Raw genomic sequence first — 20,235 nt, 5'->3', positions numbered from 1 at the left:
AGGTAACAGCAGTATCTGAATAAAGAATCTCTTAACGGACGATGCAGAGTTCAAAAGGGGCTGCCTGCAGTCCCTAAAATGGCGGAAGGCTGCTACAGTCTACTTAAAATGGCGGTTGGCTGACTGCCAATGGGATCCAACTCCATGTGGCAGATGGTTTTTCCTCCCCCATCTGGAGTTGGCAAACTGCCAGTCTCTCAATGCCTCCAGGAGTGTCCCAGAGTCGCACGTGCATTTGCAGCCTGTTTTCAGCGGTTCGTGAAAGAATTGTGCTGCTTCTGCAGGTTGTTGGCTTGAAGAAGGAGAAAGCCATCCCGCATGTTGAGTCTTGTCCTGTTCCCATTGTTTTCTTTTTACATTAACTCCAAAGTGAAAATTCAGAAAAAAGAAACATGTAATCTTAAAATCAACTACACCCCTTGTTAATCAGCAGTGATCTTTGGAAAGTGGAAGGAAGGTAGCAGCAGATAAATATGGGGCTGGAGACAATAATATCCTTCCTGGCTATCAAAGCAATGCTAGTTCTTTGTTAATCACCTCCCAAGTAATAAAATTGTGTGTTTGTTTCAACACAGTTGAATAAAAATAACGCCACCATCTCAGCTTTTTATTTTTGCAAACTTAATATGCACGGCTATTTTTATAACAAGAAATCTATGTCACTTCTTTCATACAATTAGTGTTACACGTCATCCATTACATTTATCATTTTTGGTACGTTTGTTGTACTTAGTCCAAGAGAGGGAGACCTTCCTAATCATTGTCGAGAGTTTCCTGCTGCAGGTCTGTAGTTTGTCAGTCTCGCTAGGAAGCCGAAAAAGTAAAGGGGAGTTTAGATAGACTGGGAGGGAATTGAATCAGTTCTGACTGTTGCTGGCTTAGTTCAAGATAGTTCGATTAACGTCTGGCTGGTTTGGCTCTTAAAGAGGATTTGAGCCTTTTCTTCTGATGGGATTCCTGTTGCTTCCCCCCTTTGCTAGTTGAGAGGAGAAACTGCAAAGCTGCAAACCACCAGGGGGCGCCAATCTCCAGCTCATCCGTGTTTCCGAAACTTCTTAGGGCCCGCCTTGCTGAGACTCTCCGGATCTGAAAGATTTTCAAAGATTTATATTCTTTTATGTTCTATATTTTATATCCCTGAGCAATCAAGCTATCCCCTCTTCTTCCCCACAGACGGGCCTTATTTCCACTTTGTACATGCTCAGAGGAATGGTGACTGCAGAAGAAAGCGGATGATTCAAACCTTGAAAAGACCACTGAATGTTTCTCATACTTTGTTCATTACAGGAAATGTGAAATCAACTGAATTTGTTCAATCCTAATAAGAAACCAGGATTTATTCTTTTAGTCTGAGGATTCCCCAGAAGAAGCGCCAAGGCAGAGAGCAGCCATCTTAGTCTATTGTGGGGAAAACCAAAGACTTTGAAGCTTCCTAAAGATTCACAGCTTCCCCAGAGAAGAAAACACCTCTGACATTTTCCCCTAGAAAGACAAATCTTTCCCTTGAAGAGGCCACGAGAGCCTCTGAGCGTTTTTCTCCAGAGCGAAGATCACTCGGGATGTCATGACCTAAACACAGACCTCAGAGGTCTTCTAATCCAACCCTCAGATCCAGCCAACCCAGTCTAACAGTTCTCCAGTTGATTTTTGAAAACTTCTAGCGATGGAGCGCTCACAATTCCAGGATGAAAATTATTCCAGTGATTAATTATTCTCAGTGTTAGAAAATTTCTCCTTCTGGGTTGGGTCCCTCTTTAACAAGCCCCCACCTGTTATTTCTTCTCCTGCCCTCTGGGGTTTGGAGAATAAGTCCCTCCCCTTTTCTCTGGGACAGCCCCTCAAGTAAAGACAGACTTATTATGACACACAGACACACACACACACACACCCCAAATTCTTCTGTGCGATAGACTGGGCATACTTTGCTTTCTCAATGCTTCCTCATACCCTTTATCCTTCCTTTATCTCCTTTGTGGCTCCTCTCTGACTCTTTCTGGGCTCCCAGCATCTTTTTTGAGTCGTGGGGACCAGAAATGGACCCGGCATTCCAAGGGTGGCCTCACTAGTGCAGGATAAACCGACATTGTCATTTCTCTCGTTCTCTTGATGTCGCCCCTCGGTTGACGCAGCCCAAGACTGCCCTGGCTTTTTTGGCAGCTCCACCTGTTTCCCCCCCCCTCCACTGCCAGGGTCTCTGCGGGGTCTCCCCTCCCCCTCGCCTGCGCCCCTCCCCCCAGGCCCAGATAACCCTCCCGCTTTTCCCAGCCCCCCCATTTCTGCCCCTCCCCCCAAGAGGCGGAAGGCCTGGAAGGGGATTTCCTGACGGGACTTTCGCTTTCCTTTCCCCGCCTGTCCAGCCGGTTGCGCCTGGACGTCTGCCTAGCAACTATGACGACACGGGCGTACCTTTTTTCTACTGGTTGAGTTTGACCAATCACCCGCTTCTACTCTGGGTTGTTGCGTTGCTGATCACCCGGAGCGCGTCTTTCTCTGCTTGCGACTTCTGGAGAGCGGATCGCAGTTCGAGAATCGCGGCCAGGATGGCGCTCCGCTCTCTGCCGCTCCTGGTGTTGGTGGCGGTCGCCCTGCGGGAGAGCTGCCTCGGTGAGTCCCTTTATTTCCTGGTGGGGATCCATTCAGGGAATCTCTCTGTCTTTCGCCTCCCCCAAAGATTATTGCCAGGAAGAGAATCCCGATTCGGTCCTCTTTCGAGTCCGCTCCCCCTCTGGCCCCTCTCAGAAGGGACCCCAAAGCGTGGATGGGACTTGGCTGCCTCTCCCCCCAGGAGAGCCCCTCTGGGAACGGGACAAGGGGGGGCCCTCCAGAGGTCAATCAAGTCTACCTGGGCGCCCCCGAGCGCAGTTCTGTCCCTCCCCCAAAGTGGAGGTTGTGGGAAAGCGGCGTTTGCGGGGACCGGGTCAGTTCCCAAACTTCCTGGCTGCCTTCGCACAACCCCTCCGCCCGGCTCCTCTTTCCTGCCTTTGGCGGGGCTGGGTGGCTCTTTGTGGCTTCTGGTGCTGGGAGGAGCCGGCTCGGTTCTCCACTCGCTTCCGCGTATTGGCAGACAAGGAGGCTGGAGCCCTGGAGGGATCGGGTTAAGGCTGTCCTGGGAATGCAGCAGGAGAAGAGTCTGGAGAGAAGCCTTCCTTGAATTGTCTTCCCAAAGATCCCCCCTGATTGATTGATTGATTGATTGATTGTCACTTTCCCCTGGATCCCCACCCCCCACCCCGTCCCAAACCCCAATATCCCCAGAGCTGTTTTCTAGGACAGGCAGGAATTTTTCCACCCCAAATCCTCCTCCTCCCATTTCAGGAGCCCCCAGCAGGGGAGAGTTTGCAGAATCAGAAATATTTAAAGTTTACTCTTATTCCTCAGTAACCAGATGGGAGGTCTTGGGGTGTCCCTAGTTGCTCCTCAGAGAAACTTTCAATGCAGCAGCTTTTCCAAAGGCATTTCCCAAACTCTCAGGATCTGAAGGGTCAGAGAGGCTGGGTGGAGGCAGGAGGAGAGAAGCCCCTCTGGGTGGGGAGCCTGGAATGAAGGCCTTGCTTGGACACAGACAGGCCCCGACTGACCGGCCCTTCCTGACCTGAGGAGGATTCATGATTGTGAGGACGCCCAACCTGCGTTACATTCACACCTGTCTCCTCTCAGGCAGACTTCAGACTCCCTCACTGCTCAGCCCCACGAGGGGAAGAAGCGGGTTCTGGATCACGGAGGATCCGATCCCCCCTCCTTCTGTTGGAGAAGAACTCTGATCTGTTTGAATTCTGAAATCTCCCCAGAGCAGGATGTGGATCTGGGGATCCCTCTCCCCAAAAGCTTTGAGAAGCTGCTGGGGTTGTGGGGAGGAGCAGGAAGAAGGAGGCCTTTGCCTTTGCCTTGGGAGACTGGGAAGGGCTGGGAGACCATACTGGAGAGACTGGGCAGTGGGACTACAGGTAGTCCTCAACTTACAACAGTTCATTTAGGGACCGTTCAAAGTTACAACGTCATTGAAAAAAGTGAATTATGACCATTTTTCACACTTATGACCATTTTAGCGTCCTCATGGTCACGTGACCAGGATTTGGATGCTTGGCCACTGGTTCATATTTAGGACAGTTGCAGTGATCCCGTTTTGCGACCTTCTGACAAGCAAAAGTCAATGGAGAAGCCAGATTCACTTAACAACGGGGTTAGTAATTTAGCATCTGCAACGATTCGCTTAACAACTGTGGCAAAAATCATAAAATGGAGCAAAGTTCACTTAACAAATGTCTCACTTAGCAGGAAAAAGTGTGGGGTCGATTATGGTTGAACGTCGAGGACTGCCCGTATTTATTTCTCTGGGGGGTTTTGGAGGTCCTGCCCAAATAAGTCCTGTGAAGGACCCTGAAAATGATCTTTAAACTCTTTGGTGCCCCAGCTTTGTGGAAGGCCTTGCTGGAAGGGGGAAAGGGCACAGCTGGGGCAGGTAAAATTTGGGGGACCAGACTTTCTCCTCCTCTCTCACACCCCACCTTCCCTGCCCTCCAACCCTTCAGGCCCTCCAAAAAGCTGCTTTTCTCCCTCTCAGTCGCTCCCTCCTTCCACCTCCTGCCTCCCCTTCCATCCTCTCCCCTTCCTTTTCCTTTTCTCCTCTCCCCCAGCTCTGTCCTCCTCCTCCTCTTCTTCTTCTCCTCCTTCTTTCCCCCCCCCCGGAGCCTCAGATTGGGGCCTCCATAGGATGAGGGTCCTTGACTGGAGCCCCCTAACTCTGCCCCTCTGGGTCCCTTCCAGCCGCCTCCTCCCACACCCTGAAGAATTTCTACTCCTCCATCTGGGACCCCAGTCAGGGGCAGCCCCACTTTGTCGCTCTGGGGTACGTGGACGGTCAGGTCTTTGTTCACTACGACAGCAGCACCCGGAGGGAGCAGCCTCGAGTCTCCTGGATAAAGAAGGTGGAGAAAGAAGACCCCCAATATTGGGACACTCAGACGCAGATATTACGTTACAATGAGGATTCGTTCAGACAAAGCCTGGAGAATCTGAGGCTTCGCTACAATCAGAGTGAAGGTGAGTGATGGGTCGGGTGGCTCCTTCTGCCCCATAATCCCCTCCCCAGGAACCAGAGAGGGGAGAAAGGGGGGTCCCTTCAAAGGGAAAGGCTGCATCCCCACCTTTAAAAAAAACATTTTAGTATGTTTATTCTTTTTTTAAAATCAGTATAAGCTTGTCGTTGCCTCCATAGCTGATGGTTTCTGCCAATTGCAGTTAATAAAAACATTTTTTTTCAGTTCTCCCTCTATCTCTCTGTATATCGATAGGATGTGGATATGGATATAAACTGAGTTAAAAGAGACCAAAATCTCCCCTCCCCCCATGAAAGTCAGAGGGTCCTGGCCTTGGTGGATCCCCTGCTGTGGGGGAGGGAGGGGATCCCAGGTTTCTCCCTCCCAGAAAAGAAGCAGGTGGATCCTAAGGAAATGCTGAAGGAAGCAGGTCCTTGGTTTTCTGTTTCCACTCCAGAGAAATGAGGGATCAACTGCAGATCCATCTGGGCTGACTAGATCCCTCTCTTTCACCTCTTTTTGGAGGGAGGCCCAAAATGGCAGGAATTTCTTCTCACCCTCCAGGTGGAAGGAGAGGCCAGGAGGCCAAATGGGGTGGGGGGGCTGTTGGGGGGGGCACAGTGTTACTTCCAGGATCCCCCCAATCTTGAGGGGGAAAAGGACAGAGAAGAAAGAACATTTGGGGCCCTTCCTGAGTCGCTCAGAGCGCTGATGGCTTCCCATCCTTGGTCCCTCCGGCTGGACTCCTGCGCTGCCCTCTTGGTGGGGCTGCCCTGGAGGGGGTAGGTCTTCTTCAGCAGCCCCCCCTTTCTGCCATCTTTGGGGGAGAAGATTCACCTCCAAGGAACCTGATTTAGGGGAGAGATTGGAAGCAAATATCTGTGTCACCAGAGGCTGCTTTGGGCTGAGGTAAACCTTCTCCACAAACATCAGCCATTTTCTGATGTTTATCCCAAGGAGGGGCAGCCCCCCTTCTTCTGCCTTTCCTTGCCCATCCCCCCCCAGGCAGACACCCCAGAGATCTCCCTGTTCTGCCCCTGATCCCCAGGATCCCCCCAGATCCCTCCAGGCCCCCTGCTGGCCTCTCAGGGGAGCAGAGCTGGACCCAGAGGGCTCCCCCTGGTGGAGAAAGGGGGAAGGAGAGCGGCCAGAGTGGAGGGGAGCCTCCTTCCCAGGCCAAACAGCCCCAAATGTCCCAACCTTTCCTCCAAAGGAGGCTGTTTCCACCCTCCCATCCTCTGGGTCGCCCCCTCTGGACCTTCCCCACCTCCCTCCTGCCCTTTTTGAGGTCTGGGGACCAGAACTTCACCCAATATTCCAGATGTGGTCCCACCCTTGATTTACGCAAAGGCTTTTATGACATTAGCCTCCGTGTTTTCAGTACCATTTTAATGATCTCTGATATCCTGTTCGCCTTTTAAAATTTTTAATATAATTTGTATTGAACCTTTTCAACAAAAGTTAAAAACTAATAGAAGGTAACATAAAGGAGATAAAAGAAAGAAATCAAAGAAAAATCAAAAACTATATAAGAAAAGAAAACAAGTTGAAGAAAGAAAAGAAAAAAGACATAAAGAAGTGGCTTCTGATATTCTTCACAGCAGTTACAAATATAAATATATTTTAGCCTCCCTAAAGCAGCCTTTCTTAACCTTCTGACCCTGGAGGAACCCTTGAACTATTTTTCAGGCCTCGGGGAATCCCTGAACATCCAGGCTCAGAGATGGGGCAGAACTGTTTCCTGCACAGACCTGTAGAGATGCATTAACAGCCTTCTTACACTAAGAATAAAAACTTGCCTTTTCAGTCTGATCCCTGTGCTTTTTTTTTTGCAGCACAAATATTAAATTCTGTGTCAAACTTGCAATGAACACACACAGATTTCATCTTCAACTGAAATAAGATGGTTTCTGTCTTAGCTTTTGATGCTTCTGAAATAAGACAGAGCTGGTTCTCAGAAGTTGAAAACTGCAGCCAAATATATTCACTGCCTTCCTGTGGATGGCAGGAGACTCTTCTTGGGCAGAAATCCAGAATCTTTTTTTTTTCTCCTGGGCAGATCAGGGAATCTCCTCTGGAGGGCAGGATCAGACTCAGCTCAGGAGGATCTCCCTCTCCCTCCAAAGGGAAGGTCTCAGGCTGAGCAGAAGCTGCAGAGAAAGGATCCCCTCACCTGGTCACTCATGGGAGTGGAAAGGGAGGGAAAGGACTGGTCAGTTTAGTTCAACTGTACTTACAAGTGGTTTTCCCTCAGATTTGAGAGTTTCTGGCGTCCTTCCTCCCTCTCAAGCCCAATCAGAAGTAGAAACATTGCAACATTTACTTTTGCTTTTTTCCAAACATTCAATTTGATTCTGGGATTTAAAAGTCAAAATATTTTCTCCAGGGCCTTTTGCAAAGACTGCAAACTTCAAACTTCATTTCAAAGGTCAAAAAACCCTTTGGGGGTGCAGATCAGATTGGGCCACTTGCTGCTGTTGCTCATGCAAATATTCCTTTGTGGCCCTTCAAGTCTTCATTCCCACAATGTACAAAGCCATGGTTTGTTTCTGGTTAGCCAAGATGGGAACCAGCTTGGTGATATTTGTGAACATAGATCAAGATTTATGGTCACAGGGATCCTTGCAAGCTTCTTTGCAGATCGACCAGATCCTCTCTGAGGCCAGGAGATTCTCAGTCCCTCTTTGCAGCTGCAGATTCCTGTTATTGTTCCCTCTCTGGGATCCCTTCCTTTCCCCCCAAGAGTCTCCCCAACAGAGGAACTGCAAAAGGAAAGATGGAGGAGGCTCTGTCCCTCCGTTTCTTCTGCTCCTTTTCTGGTCTCCCTCGGGATCCTCCGCTGGCTTTTCCAACTTCCCTTTTCCTGGGGAGGTTCAGGGGCTCCATCCTGGGGGGGGGGATGCAGGGAGGCAGGTCGAGGGAGGGGAGAAGGGCAGGAAGTGATGGGGGCTTTCTTTCCCTTGATTGCTAGGGAGGAAAGGGGGGTGTCAGTGCCTGTGTCAAAGTCCCTTCAGGGAAGGGGGTCTGTGCCTATCTTGAGGACTCCCCAAACCATCACCTTGTTCCTATTTCAGGCCTTCACACATTGCAGTGGATGGTTGGCTGTGAGCTCCAGGTTGACCAGAGCAAAAAAGGATCTTGGCAATTTGGCTACGATGGGAGGACCTTCCTCACCTTCGACAAGGAGAGACTCACTTGGGTGGCTCCTGACCCCCAGGCCCAGATCACCCAAAGGAAATGGGACGCTGATCCAGGATATAATCAGAGAAGGAAGGCCTACCTGGAGGAGGAATGCATTGAGTGGCTGGAGAAGTACCTGTCCTACGGGAAGGAGACGCTGCTGAGGACAGGTGAGTCTCTGGATGCAGGCTGGACTTTCCTCCTTTATGGCTGGATTTCTGGTGCACATTCGGCCCCTTTGGGTTCCTGGTCTGCCGTCTGGCTGCCCAGGAGGGAATCCTCCCCCTCCCCTCCCAGCCCCTCTCCATGACGCGGGAAGCCCTGATTGGTTCCCCTTTCCAGGCCGCCATTCCATGGACCGGGAAACGCAGCCTCTGCCTGGCGGGAGTCTGGGTGGATCAGGCAGGAGAAGCACTTGGGGGTGTCCTTTTCATTGCCCACAGTGAGGCAACAAGGGCATTTGGGGTTCTTCAGTGAAATCCCCATTAGTCAAACGGTAGTCAAGTGTGAGGCACCTTTAAAATCCCCCCATTAACTCTCTTTTCCCCCCACATCCCACAGGGGGCTCCTTCCCTGCCTTGCACCTGTTGGTGCACCTCCCATGCCCACCACTAGGGGGCTCCACTTCTACCATTAATAATACCTTCTCAGGGCCCCCCCTTGGGGAAAAAAGGCCAAGGTTGCAGGATCTTTTTCTTCCCAAAGTTTCTGTGGATCTTTCTGTTAAACCCCAGACAGGTTCCCTCCATTCTGACCTAGTGAGTCTTTCCTCAAAACAGCCCCCTCCCCACCTTCAGGAACCCCCCTCACCCTATAAGGGGGGCTCAAAGTATAATCGTTTCCTGTGATTTGTTATTATGTTCCCATCTAGACAACCTCTTCCCACTGGGTCAACTCCTGCCCCTCTGGGCTCCTTGATACCCCCCTCTAGTATAAGCTGGGTGAGATCAGGGTCCACAGGGGAATTCCCCCCCCCCATACACACACACAATTGCCAGCAGAGGACTCTCTGTCTCTCTGTCTCTCTCTCTTCCACTGGCCTCACCTCTCTCTTTCCCCTTTGAGGGATAATATCTCTTCTCTAAATTAATCAGTCAGAAAATGCAAAAGCCCTGAGCCCCTTTTTGCTTTGATTCTGCCTCTCCTCTTCTTGAAACTGGGGTCGTGTCCCTTGGAAAGAGGCCTGGAGCAGCCTCAGATTCAGGGGTGCAGAAGGAAACCACAAAAGTAGGGAGAAACTTCTGTGTTGTTGTTGTCTTGAAAGGGAATTTAAAAGGGCAGCTCCACTTTCCCTCCCCTGAAGGAAACAATCCACGATCACTCAGAGTTCAAAGCAGCCAGAGACGAATTTCCTTGGACCCTCAATTTGCTGCTGGAGGCTTTTCAGGCTGAGTCCCTGGGAAGGACTCAGAATCCGGAGTTCTTGAGGTTGAGCATTTTCCAGATCTGGAGCATCTCCCAAAACTCTTGGAGACACTGCAGGTGTGGAGTGGGAAGTAGTGGGAGATTTTCCTGCCCCTCCAAGTTTCTTACCCACCTTCCAGTCTTTGGAGGGGCTCAGAGTTAATTCCAGGGGTGCCGTTTCTGCAGAGCCCCCAGAGGTGACCATGAGTAGAAAGACGGAGATGGAGGATGGGATGGAGATGCACATCTGCCGCCTGGATGGCTTCTACCCCAGGGAGATCGAGGCCTCCTGGACGAGGGATGGGGAGGTCTGGCTGCAGGACACCCTATGTGGCTCCGTGGCCCCCAACGCGGATGGGACCTTCCATGCCTGGCTCAGCATCCGGATCGATCCCAAAGAGAGGGGCCGCTATCGCTGCCACGTGGAGCACGACAGCCTACCGAAGTCTCTGGACGTGGCCCTGAAGGGTGAGAGGCTGCAGGGAGGGAAAGGCTGGGCTCTTTGGAAGGCTGGAGGGTTGAGGGAGGGAAATCTCACCCCAGCTGTGTCCAGATGTGAGCATACCGGAGCTTTAAGCCATTGGTTTTTCCAGTGTTTGAGGTTGATGAAGCTGCAGGGATCAGACCATAGATCTGTCTTCAGGGGATGTAAAGGAAACTCCAGAATCCCATCACAAGAGCTGGCAGATCCTGATGAAATCCTCTTAGATCCTCTCGTAGACTCTGTCCCTTTCCTCTTTCTGGCCTCCAGCCGTGGAGCAGCAGTTATACTGAGCACCCAAAAAAGATTTTATTTTCTTTAGAATTCCTGAAGTAGAAAAGTCAGGAGGAGAGTCTGGGTCCCTTTTTTAAGGCCAAATTTAATTAAAATTGATGAACTGCAGCTGACTTCAGGAAATGCACAGAGCATCTAGATTCTAGACCACAGGTCGGCAACCTGCGGCTCCGGAGCCGCATGTGTCTCTTTGAGCCTTCCCCTGTGGCTCCCAGCATCCTCTGCCATTTGCAGAGAGAGACAGAGACAGAGAGAGGCATTTGCGCTTCCCTGCTTCTCTCTCTCTCTCTCTCTCTCTCTCTCTCTCTCTCTGTGTGTGTGTGTGTGTGTGTAAAAAAGAGAGTGGACTCACAGTGTTCTCTGAGGAGCTGCAAAGCTTTTTGGGCAGAGCTCCTGCCTTTGCTGCATCTCTGCAGGAAACAGGAAGCAGGAAGGAGAGGAGAGAGCTAGCTAGCCCAGCTATGCTGACTCAGGAATTCTGGGAGTTGAAGTCCATGAGTCATAAAAGAGCCGAGGTTGCCTACCCCTGAGCTTGTTGGAGAACAGCTTGAAGCCAGCTTGCCAGGTGAGCAGCAGATCGGAGAGAGGGAAGGGGGGAGAGAGAGAGAGGGAGAGAAAAAAGAGAGGGAGAGAAAGAGAGACACACACAGAGAGAGAGACAGAGACCCTTCTGACATCTAAAATGAAGATAATACTGCATATATCCTTTTTTACCTTTATTTTACACACACACACACACACACACACACACGCACTTATAATAAAGGTAAAAAAGGATATATGCAGTGTTAGCTTCATTTTAGATATCAGAAGGGTTTTGCGGCTCCCAATGTTTTGTTTTTGGTGGGAAACGGGTCCAAGTGGTTCTTTGAGTGTTTTGGGTTGCCTACACCTGTTCTAGATTGATGCATCAGGAATCAGAAAACTCAATCTGAGTTTTTACCATCAGAGACTTTTCCTGCTGTAAAGAACGAAATGTCTTTGTGTTTTGCTGCTCTAAGAAAGAATTTGCACATTATTTTATGATACGATATGGGAATTCCTGAGGCTCAGCATAAAACCCAAGAAAAAAAGCTCTCTAAGAACTCTGCATATGTTCATAACTGCCCCTAACATTTTTTACACTGGATTTCCAAAATTGCAGAATTCAAGTTTAAATCTTTTATTAACGATTGTCACCACAATATAAAAAAACCCCGTTCAAATTTAATTTTTATGCTGATGCCCCGGGCAAAATAAAATATTTGTTTTTGTTCTTTTTAGCAAGCATCAATTCACAAATGGCATGACAGCTATTCAGTAGGAGTCCTGAGTTTTGTGGAAGAGAAAATTAAATTTAAAGTTTCCCTCCTCAGAACTGACTGCCAAAGCAATACCACTTTATAATGCTTTGGTAAGACCCTACTTTGAATATTGCATCCAATTTTGGTCGCCACAATATAAAAAAGATGTTGAGACTCTAGAAAGAGTGCAGAGAAGAGTAACAAAGATGATTAGGGGACTGGAGGCTAAAGCATATAAGGAACGGCTGCTGGAATTGGGTATGTCTAGTTTAACGAAGAGAAGGACGAGGGGGGACATGATAGCAGTATTCCAATATCTCAGGGGCTGCCACAAAGAAGAGGGAGTCAAGCTATTTTCCAAAGCGCCTGAAGGCAGGCCAAGAAGCAACGGATGGAAACGAAACAAGGAGAGAAGCAAACTAGAACTAAGGAGAAATGTCCTGACAGTGAGAACAATAAACCACTGGAGCACCCACAACAAAGTGCAACTTGGAGGCAGTTTTGGTCACCGCATTACAAAAAAGATGCTGAGACTTTGGGGGAAAAGTGCAAAAAAGAGCAACTAAGATGATTAAAGGCCAGGAGACCAAAATATATGAAGAACAGTTGCAGGTTTTGGGTTTGGCCAGTCTAGAGAGAAGAAGGACTGGGGAGGGGGACATGATAGGAGTATTCCAGTATTTGAGAGGCTGCCACAGAGAACGGGGGGGGGGGCGGTGTCAATTTAATTTCCAAAGCGCCAGAGAGCAGGACAAGAAACGATGGATGGAAATTAAACAAGGAGAGAAGCAATCTGGAATTAAGGAGAAAGTTCCTAACCGTGAGAACAATAAACCAAATGGAACAATTTGCCTTCAGACGTTGTGGGGGCTCCATCACTGGAGGCATCTAAGAAGAGACTGGACAGCCACTTGTCTGGAAGGCTTGAGCAGGGGGTTGAGCTAGAAGACCTCCAAGGTCCCTTCAAAATCTGTTCTTCTGTTTCTGCCATTTCTGGGACCGTCCAGAAGTTGGATGTCACCATATTCCATTTTCATGGTGAAGTTCTGGAAGCACAAAATATAATTTTATGCCTTTTGTGGACTGGTCAAAGAAATGGAAGTGCATACTTAAAAAAATGACAGGCGATATGAACTGTTTTACTTTAAATAATAAAATGCAAACATTCAAACTGAAGACAAAAGCCCATTCCACTTAGAGTCATGATATGACATATTGGGGCTGCCTATAAAAAGAGCAAAAATATTTTTGTTTACGTTATTGTGTTGGTGAAGTTTTTGTTTTGTAAGTTGCTGAGAGTCACAAAGTTCCCAACGGCTGTTTTTGAGTTGAAGAACTAAAGATGAATTCAGCTGCCTTCATGCTGGGCTGGTGGGAGAAGAAGGCAGCGACATGAGGTCACGTCCTAACAATGGTTAGCAAGGCGCCTTCATGCTTCCCTCAGAGGGACATGAAGAGGAGCCCATGGAGTTTTTTAATTTGGGGAATTTCCAGCTTTGGCTGCTTTAGGTCTCTCCCCTAATTGGGATGATTGTTTGGGAATCTCCTCCTTCAATTTTCTGCTCTTCCTCCCAATTCAGAACTAAATCTGGGGCTCATCAGCGGCTGCATTGTGGCTGGCCTTGTCTCGGTGTTTGCGATTGTTGGGATCTTGGCTTATATTTACATTCCCAGTAAGTATTCTTTTTGGGTTCTGGGGGAAGATAGGAACATCGCTCCCAAGTCTCCCCCTTTGTGGAGCTTCTTCCAGTCTTCCTTCTGTCCTGTTTTCCCAGCCCTCTTGGGGAGCATCTGGGACTCAGCCTTTTGCTGGGACTCCATTCTCGATTCAGCTGAGTCTGAAGTGGGGACAGTCCCATCTTCTTCTGAGCTGGGAAGAGGCATCCCAATTCTCTCCCTTTCCAAGGTTTTGGTCGAAGAGCAGCAGAGAAGGATTTCCATGAAAATCTTCCTCCCCTCCCAGCTGCTGCTGTTGCTTCCCCCAATTCCCCTCCATCCATTTCGGAGGCAGCAGGTCTCCCTTGGGGCAAATCAGGAGATACATTTGCATTTCGAAGATCTTTCTGTCTTTGTTGATGGGTCAAAGGAACTGTGAAATATCTCCTGGGGTTCTTCCTCCTAAAGAGGTGAAATTGGATGATCTCTGGTGGGTTCTTTTGAGCTTTCACTGATTTTTATCCTTGCAGAGAGACGTCAAGGTGACCACAATGCAACACCGAGTGAATTGTCCTCTTTACAAGTAATCTCCAACTTAGAGCAGGGACCAGAGGCTCCATCATTTGAGAGGTGTGTGTCTGTGTGTGTCTGTGTGCTATCTTCCTCTTCCTCCTAAAAATCTGACTGGGGAAGATGGACCCCCTTTTCATTACAGCCAGGCTGTTCTTTTAAGTGGGGTCCTCAAAGAGAAACCTTTGGGACAAGGAACCTTCCAGAAGATGAGAAGACCCAGCTGGTGGAAGGTCCCTCTGACTGAGGACATGCTCTGTTTCCCAAGTGGGCGGAAAGGAAAGGTTCGGTGAAATGAGAGTCAGAAGCTCCATCAAATTAGGGATCAAAAGGGGGCATTTTGAGAGACAAGGAGCTTTGGGGGATGCCAGCTGGATCTCCTCTTGGTCTCCCATCACAAGGCTCTCTAAGTACGAACTGATTGGAAAAAGAAACTTTGGATCCCTCTGTATCTTTTTAAGTCAGCTCTGCCTTCTGGCTTTGTGTGATAGAAATATAAATTTGAAGAATTCTTTCCTACGTCTTTAAGCCAAAGCGGTTTGGTTCAAACTCTCTCCCTGTATTTGTGGGTCTTTGATTGTGTACAAGAGAGAAAGGGAGGGAGGGAGATGGAGTCAGAAAGAGCTGAGTTTTTCCATCTGTAAGCCAAGAGAGCAACTTTCTCCCCCGCCTTTCTTTCTTTCTTTTTCAGGAAGTGAGGAAGGATCCAGCAGTTCCAGCCAGGGTGAGTTGGAGGGAGCTGCTGCTGCACAAGCCATTCTGTCCCTTTGCCAGACTTTGGGCAGATGGGGGGGGGGTGAAAAGAGAGAAAGCCCCCCCCCTTTTTAAAGGCCCTCCTAATAACTCCTCCCCGTGTTCCCTCTGTGTCCAGTTCTGGTGAAATAATTAGAATAATTAGAGACAGTTTCATTTCGGGTTGAGGGCACCAAGTGAGACTAACTGGGAGATGGTGAGTTGTTTTTTTTAAGAAAATTTTATTGATTTTCTAATTTTACATTTAAATATTTGAAAAGCACGTGGCGGCTGAGTTGGTCAATAATTCAATAACGTACAAATATCTTTAGTGCAGATCTCAAACTATTACATTAACTATTTCCTCTCTTTTCCCTTTGGTATTTCATGTCTCATATTTAAATTAATACAATTCTTATTATACCGATTAAATAAAAAAAACCTTTCCCCTCCTCTTTGTAGCACGAGTGGACACTCTCAGCATCAGGAAGGGGGAATGAACAGGGGATCGGCCTTCTTCTGAATTAGGACCGACTCTCAGGTGGAGCCCTTCAGACCCTTCCAGCCTGCTGGAACCAGGATGGATTTTGGGTCTTGCTTTTCAGGTGCCTCATTTCATGCAGTCGCCCAAGAATGCAGAGACGCTTGATTGACGGGAAAGAAGTCCCCATATTACGACGGATGCTTTCTGAGCAAAGGAGTGAAAGGATTGAAAGTGAACAGTGAAATTGAAAAAGGGTGGGGTCTTACACCCAAACTTCTTTTGCGATTCCCAGATGCCTTCAAGAGCTGGCCATCTTTGAGAGCCTATAAAGGAGACTATTTAAAGCAGCCACATCCATCCCGGCCCCTGTGGGCCACATGTGGCCTTGGATAGGTAGTAAAGCAGTCCTGCAGAAGTTTTAATGCTATAATAAAAATGTAAAGGAAGTTATTTAAATACATTAACTATATTATAGATTTTATATGTGGCCCAAGACCATTTCTCCTCACTCCATGCAGCCAAGACAAGCCGAAAGGTCGGACACGGCTGCTTTAAAGCATTTTGTGAGAATTCAATCAGTATTTGAGTGTCTTCCCCTGATTCAAAAGTTTTAGAACTGTATTTATTTCTTAGACACCTAAACAACTTTAGGCAGCTCACAAAAATAGTCAAACTACGAAGGACACAAAAAACGTATGACAAAAACTAAAAACTTGAGCCCTCCATCTTCCTTTTAGGAGCCCCAACACCCATCTGCAGGATGGTGCAAGGCGCTAAGCATATAGATTCAGTGTCCACATCAAACATTGTTGCGCTCCCAGGTCCCTTGGCCAGCAATGATCCTCCTTAGCCAAGAGGTAGGAAAGTTCCCCCTCTCCAGTCATCACCCCCCCCCATCTTCCGTACCGGAATATGGCATTGACCACCTTTCTTGAAGCCAGGACATGGATACAAAGCCAGGTTTTGATGCCATTGTGGAAGGCTAAGAGGAGTGGGATCTACTTGAGGGTCTTCCAAAAGCCATAGGAAAGGGACACTTCCAAGAGTTACTGACAGGGAGATGTTTTTCACTGAGGTAGTTCTTCTCAGGTATAGACTACTTGGATTCCTCCAGATACTTTAGACTTCAACTCCCATCATGCCTTGCTGCCAGGCAGCTCTCTAGATATAATTGACCTACGCTGGTTGCAAATAAAGCAACTCAGAAAGAAGTGAATTTGGTAATCCAGGAGCGAGTACCTTCCTTTCAGAGAAATTGGGCAAGAGGAAATCATCTTGTCGTTCCCCCCCCCCCCGGAGAAAACAAGAAGTTACAATGGCCTTTTGATGGGTGTGGAGTTGTGGGGGAAGGAGTGGCAGAACCTGAGGGGGGAGTTAAAGGAGGGATCAGCCTAGAATCTCTTTGTAGCTACAAGCAAGCTAAGTCCAGACCTCCTTCAGTTCCATTGACCTTTTTTTAAACTGCTATGAGGTGCTAACCATTAGCTGAGAAGGTTCCTGTGCATAGGTGTAACAATAAATCGGTTTAATTGGACCCTCGTGTGGATCTGATCTTATAGGAGCTTTGCTAAATGAACACATTGTCCTCCTTCCTTTTGAAGATGGGTACCTGGAAACATTGACAAATGTACCATCAGTCAATGGTGAAAGAAAATGAAGAAACTAAATTGCTCTGGGAGTTTAGAATCCCGACAGACCGGCATCTGCCACATAACACACACCAGACTTAACAATTGTCGATAGGAAAGAGAACAAAGTCTGGATAGTGGACGTGGCAGTACCTGGAGGTAGCAGAATAGCAGAAAAGAGCTGGAGGAGATTATAAAATACAAAGACCTGCAAATAGAAATAGAATGACTATGGCAAAAGCAAGCAAAGGTAGCACCCATAGCCAAATGCACCTTGGGCTCAATCCCAAAACAACTGGAGCACTGCTTGAACCCCATCGGCATTGACAAATGCACCATCGGTCAATTGCGAAAGGCAGCTTTACTCAGAACAGCTGATACGAAACCTTTAAACACCATCAAACATCCACATTAGCCTTTCCCTGGTCCTTGGGAAGGACTCAACAGGTGGATAAAAATGCCAAATCCAGCCTGAACATCTGGCTGGTTGTGTGAGGAACAAATAATAACATAAAAAACAGAAAATAATTAAAAATACGAAATAAATTAAAAGCAAAACACTCTGAAGGGTAATTTAGAGGCACCTCTGGGTCTTTTTCTGCCATCAGTTTTGTATGTTTCTGTGTCAACATGCTCAGCGGGGGCCTTGCTCAGATTGGACAGAGTCCATGTGTTCCAGTGTCCATGCGGGTCTATGCAGTGGTTTGTGTGTGAATCCCCATTTGCACAAGAGGCTGCACCTCAAACCAACCAGCCAGTTAAAACAGACGAGACTGTGCCTGCTGTGAACCCCAGACAGAGAGGGAGGATCTGAAGGTGAGGCTCATCCTGCAGGCGGCCAATTTCCAGAGGCTCAAAACCAACTGGAAAGTTCTTCTGATGGCCTCGGCCTTCTTTGTCTTTATAAATGCAGGCCCATGAAAGGGAGGCAGAAGATCCTTCTTCCCTACAGGAACAGCTTCATTTCCATTCTGTACATGCTCAGGGGAAGTCTTCTGACTACAGAAAAGGGCAGGAGATGGTTCAAGCTGTGAAAAAAATAATTGCATCTTACTCATACAGGTAGTCCTCAACTTACAATCACAATTGAGCCTAAAATGTATGTTGTTAAGTGAAACATTTGTTCAGTGAATTTTACCCCTTAACAACATTGCTTGCCATAGCAGATGCACAGTGCTGGAAAAATGAGAATATACCATCAGAGGAAGAAATGATAAGAAAAATCCTGGACTGTGCTGAGATGGACAAATTAACAAAAGAGATAAAAGAAAAGGAAGACACAGAGTACTATCTAATATGGAACAAGTGGTATGACTGGTTGGAGACTAGAAATAATAGAGGAGAATAAATGTGGAAAGGTCAAAAGTGAAAATATGTGTATAATAATGTATAATAATAATAATATGAATTATTCTTAGTAAGAAGAATATGAAGGAAGAAAAATGCAAATAAGAAACAACGGGGCAATAAAGACAAATATTCTAAAGAAGAATAAGGGGGGAAATGTAAATAATAGAAGATTACCGTTACGTAATCGCTGTTAAAAAAAGGAGAGGAGTATATACTGTGTGTGTGTGTGTGTGTTATGTTTTGTTTTGTTGGTTAAAAATAAATTTTAAAAAAAACCTTTCTTGCCACAGTTGTTAAGTGAATCACTACAGCTGATAAGTTGGTAACCTGGTTGTTAAGTGAATCTGGCTTCTCCATTGACTTTGTCAGAAGGTCACAAAAGATGATCACATAAACCCGGGACGCTGCAACGGTCATGTGAAAAATGGTCATAGGTCACTTCTTTCAGTGCCGTTATAACTTTGGTCACTAAATGAGGACTACCTGTACATTCCTCATCGTGGAGAGCAGGAGTTTCAGTTCATTACTGATCATCGTAATAACAACGATCCTAATCCGAAGGCTGATTTATTCAGTTCCAGGATTCCCCAGAAGAACCAGCAAAGGAGAGAGCGGCCATCTCAGTTTATTGCGGAGAGAACTGAAGCGTTTGAAGCTTCCCAAAGATTCGTTGTCTTCACTGGAAAATAAAAGGAAATGGGGAATTTATGTTCTATGTTTCAGCCCTCTGATCTTTCGCCTAGAAAGACGGGTCTTCACCTTGAAGATGCAACACAAGCGTTTTCATCCAGAGGGAAGATCACTTGGGATTTCTGACCTAGAATTTTGAATCATTGGGCTGGAAGGGACCTCAGAGATCTTCTAGTCCACCCCTCAGCTCAAGGCAAGAGATCTTGTATCATCCTGGTCAAATGGTGGTCCGGTCTATTTTTCAAAATCCCCTCTGATGGAAGCACTCTCAACTCCAGGAGGAAAACTATTCCATTAATTTATTGTTCTCAATGTCAAGACAATTTCTCCTTCCTTCTAGCTTGGATCTCTCTTTCTTTAACAAGATTCCACCCCTTGTTCCTTCTTCTGCCCCCTGGGGCTTTTGAGAGTAAATCCATCCTCTCTTCTCTGTGACAGCCCCTCAAGGGCTGGAAGACAGTCATCATGAGCCGAGGTGGTGCAGCAGTTAGAATGCAGTACTGCAGGCCACTTTAGCTGACTGTGTTCAGCAGGTCAGCGGTTCAAATCTCACCGGCTCAAGGTTGACTCAGCCTTCCATCCTTCCAGGTGATATACATCAATATGATAAATCTTCAGTCAGTTAAAAATACAGATGGTGAGAGTCAGAAAGAGATAACATTAAGGAAGTAAGATAACCATATAGGTAAAAATAGTTGGGGTCTGAGAAAGGAAGAGGGAAGTCATAAAATGGATAAATAGTTGTTTTTTTAGGAAATGGCTAGCCAGAAAGTATAGGAAAGCAGGAAACCATGCCAAATAAGATAAGAAGAGAGACACAATGAATAGAAAAGCAGGAAAAGAGCTTATTGTGGAGACATAAATAAATATATTGAGTTTAAAAATAACCATAAGAAAATAATATTTCTTATTCTTATTGTATAAGTGAATATGATTTAGTATGTTATCAGGAAATGTGTATAGGCGGACGGAAAGAGTGTAACCTCATACTACCTCAGCCAATGGGGAAAGAGGAGGGCTGTAGCGGCCGGTGATAGGGATGAATAAAAGAAGGAGATATTTTGGTTTAAAACTTTGGAGAGAACCAAGCTTTGAAAGCTTCTCTCTCCGCTTATTGCGATAAACGAAACAAAAGGCCTTCACTGTGTCTTGGCTGGTTATTGGTCAGGCGAGCTTGCCTCTGGTCACGAAGGAAAGTAGCCAGGAGCACATAACACAGGGTGAGGACCCAGATTGTTGGGGGCAATGTAAATATATATATATATATATATATATATATACATTGCTTACTGGTGTACACCTCTTAGAGAGTGCTTGCACTTAAAGCGGTATATAAGTCTCATAAATAAATAAATCATGTTCCCCCCCCCCCCCTAAGCCTTCTCTTCCAAAGGCTGGACACGCTTGGCTCCCTTAACCCTTCATCCTAGCATTTATTCTCCAGGCC

At 47.2% G+C, this 20,235-nt stretch overlaps 1 protein-coding gene across 1 annotated transcript; it reads left to right on the top strand.

Annotated features, from left to right (window-relative positions):
- The first annotated feature begins 2,435 nt into the window (after window positions 1-2,435).
- Window positions 2,436-16,654, top strand: LOC120311121 (H-2 class I histocompatibility antigen, Q9 alpha chain-like). The gene is made up of 8 exons (XM_039350294.1): window positions 2,436-2,604; window positions 4,765-5,040; window positions 8,111-8,386; window positions 9,807-10,088; window positions 13,259-13,351; window positions 13,865-13,964; window positions 14,596-14,628; window positions 15,099-16,654. Exons 1-7 carry the CDS (start codon window positions 2,541-2,543, stop codon window positions 14,600-14,602), a joined length of 1,098 nt encoding a protein of 365 aa, XP_039206228.1. The 5' UTR covers window positions 2,436-2,540; the 3' UTR covers window positions 14,603-14,628; window positions 15,099-16,654.
- Window positions 16,655-20,235: the final 3,581 nt, after the last annotated feature.

The sequence above is a fragment of the Crotalus tigris genome, unplaced genomic scaffold, assembly GCF_016545835.1.
Source record: "Crotalus tigris isolate CLP2741 ecotype Arizona unplaced genomic scaffold, ASM1654583v1 scf7180000018317.730465, whole genome shotgun sequence".
Taxonomy (NCBI): Eukaryota; Metazoa; Chordata; class Lepidosauria; order Squamata; family Viperidae; genus Crotalus; species Crotalus tigris.
Note: the sequence above shows the minus strand (reverse complement) of the source record. Positions and strands in the feature narration are given on the sequence as shown.

What these genes read in the sequence shown, in the direction of transcription:
- LOC120311121 (XM_039350294.1), top strand. Translation starts at nt 2,541, where the DNA reads ATGGCGCTCCGCTCTCTGCCGCTCCTGGTGTTGGTGGCGGTCGCCCTG. An exon ending in CCTGCGGGAGAGCTGCCTCG is followed by an intron (nt 2,605 to 4,764) that starts GTGAGTCCCTTT and finishes GGTCCCTTCCAG; the next exon opens with CCGCCTCCTCCCACACCCTG. An exon ending in GGCTTATATTTACATTCCCA is followed by an intron (nt 13,352 to 13,864) that starts GTAAGTATTCTT and finishes TTATCCTTGCAG; the next exon opens with AGAGACGTCAAGGTGACCAC.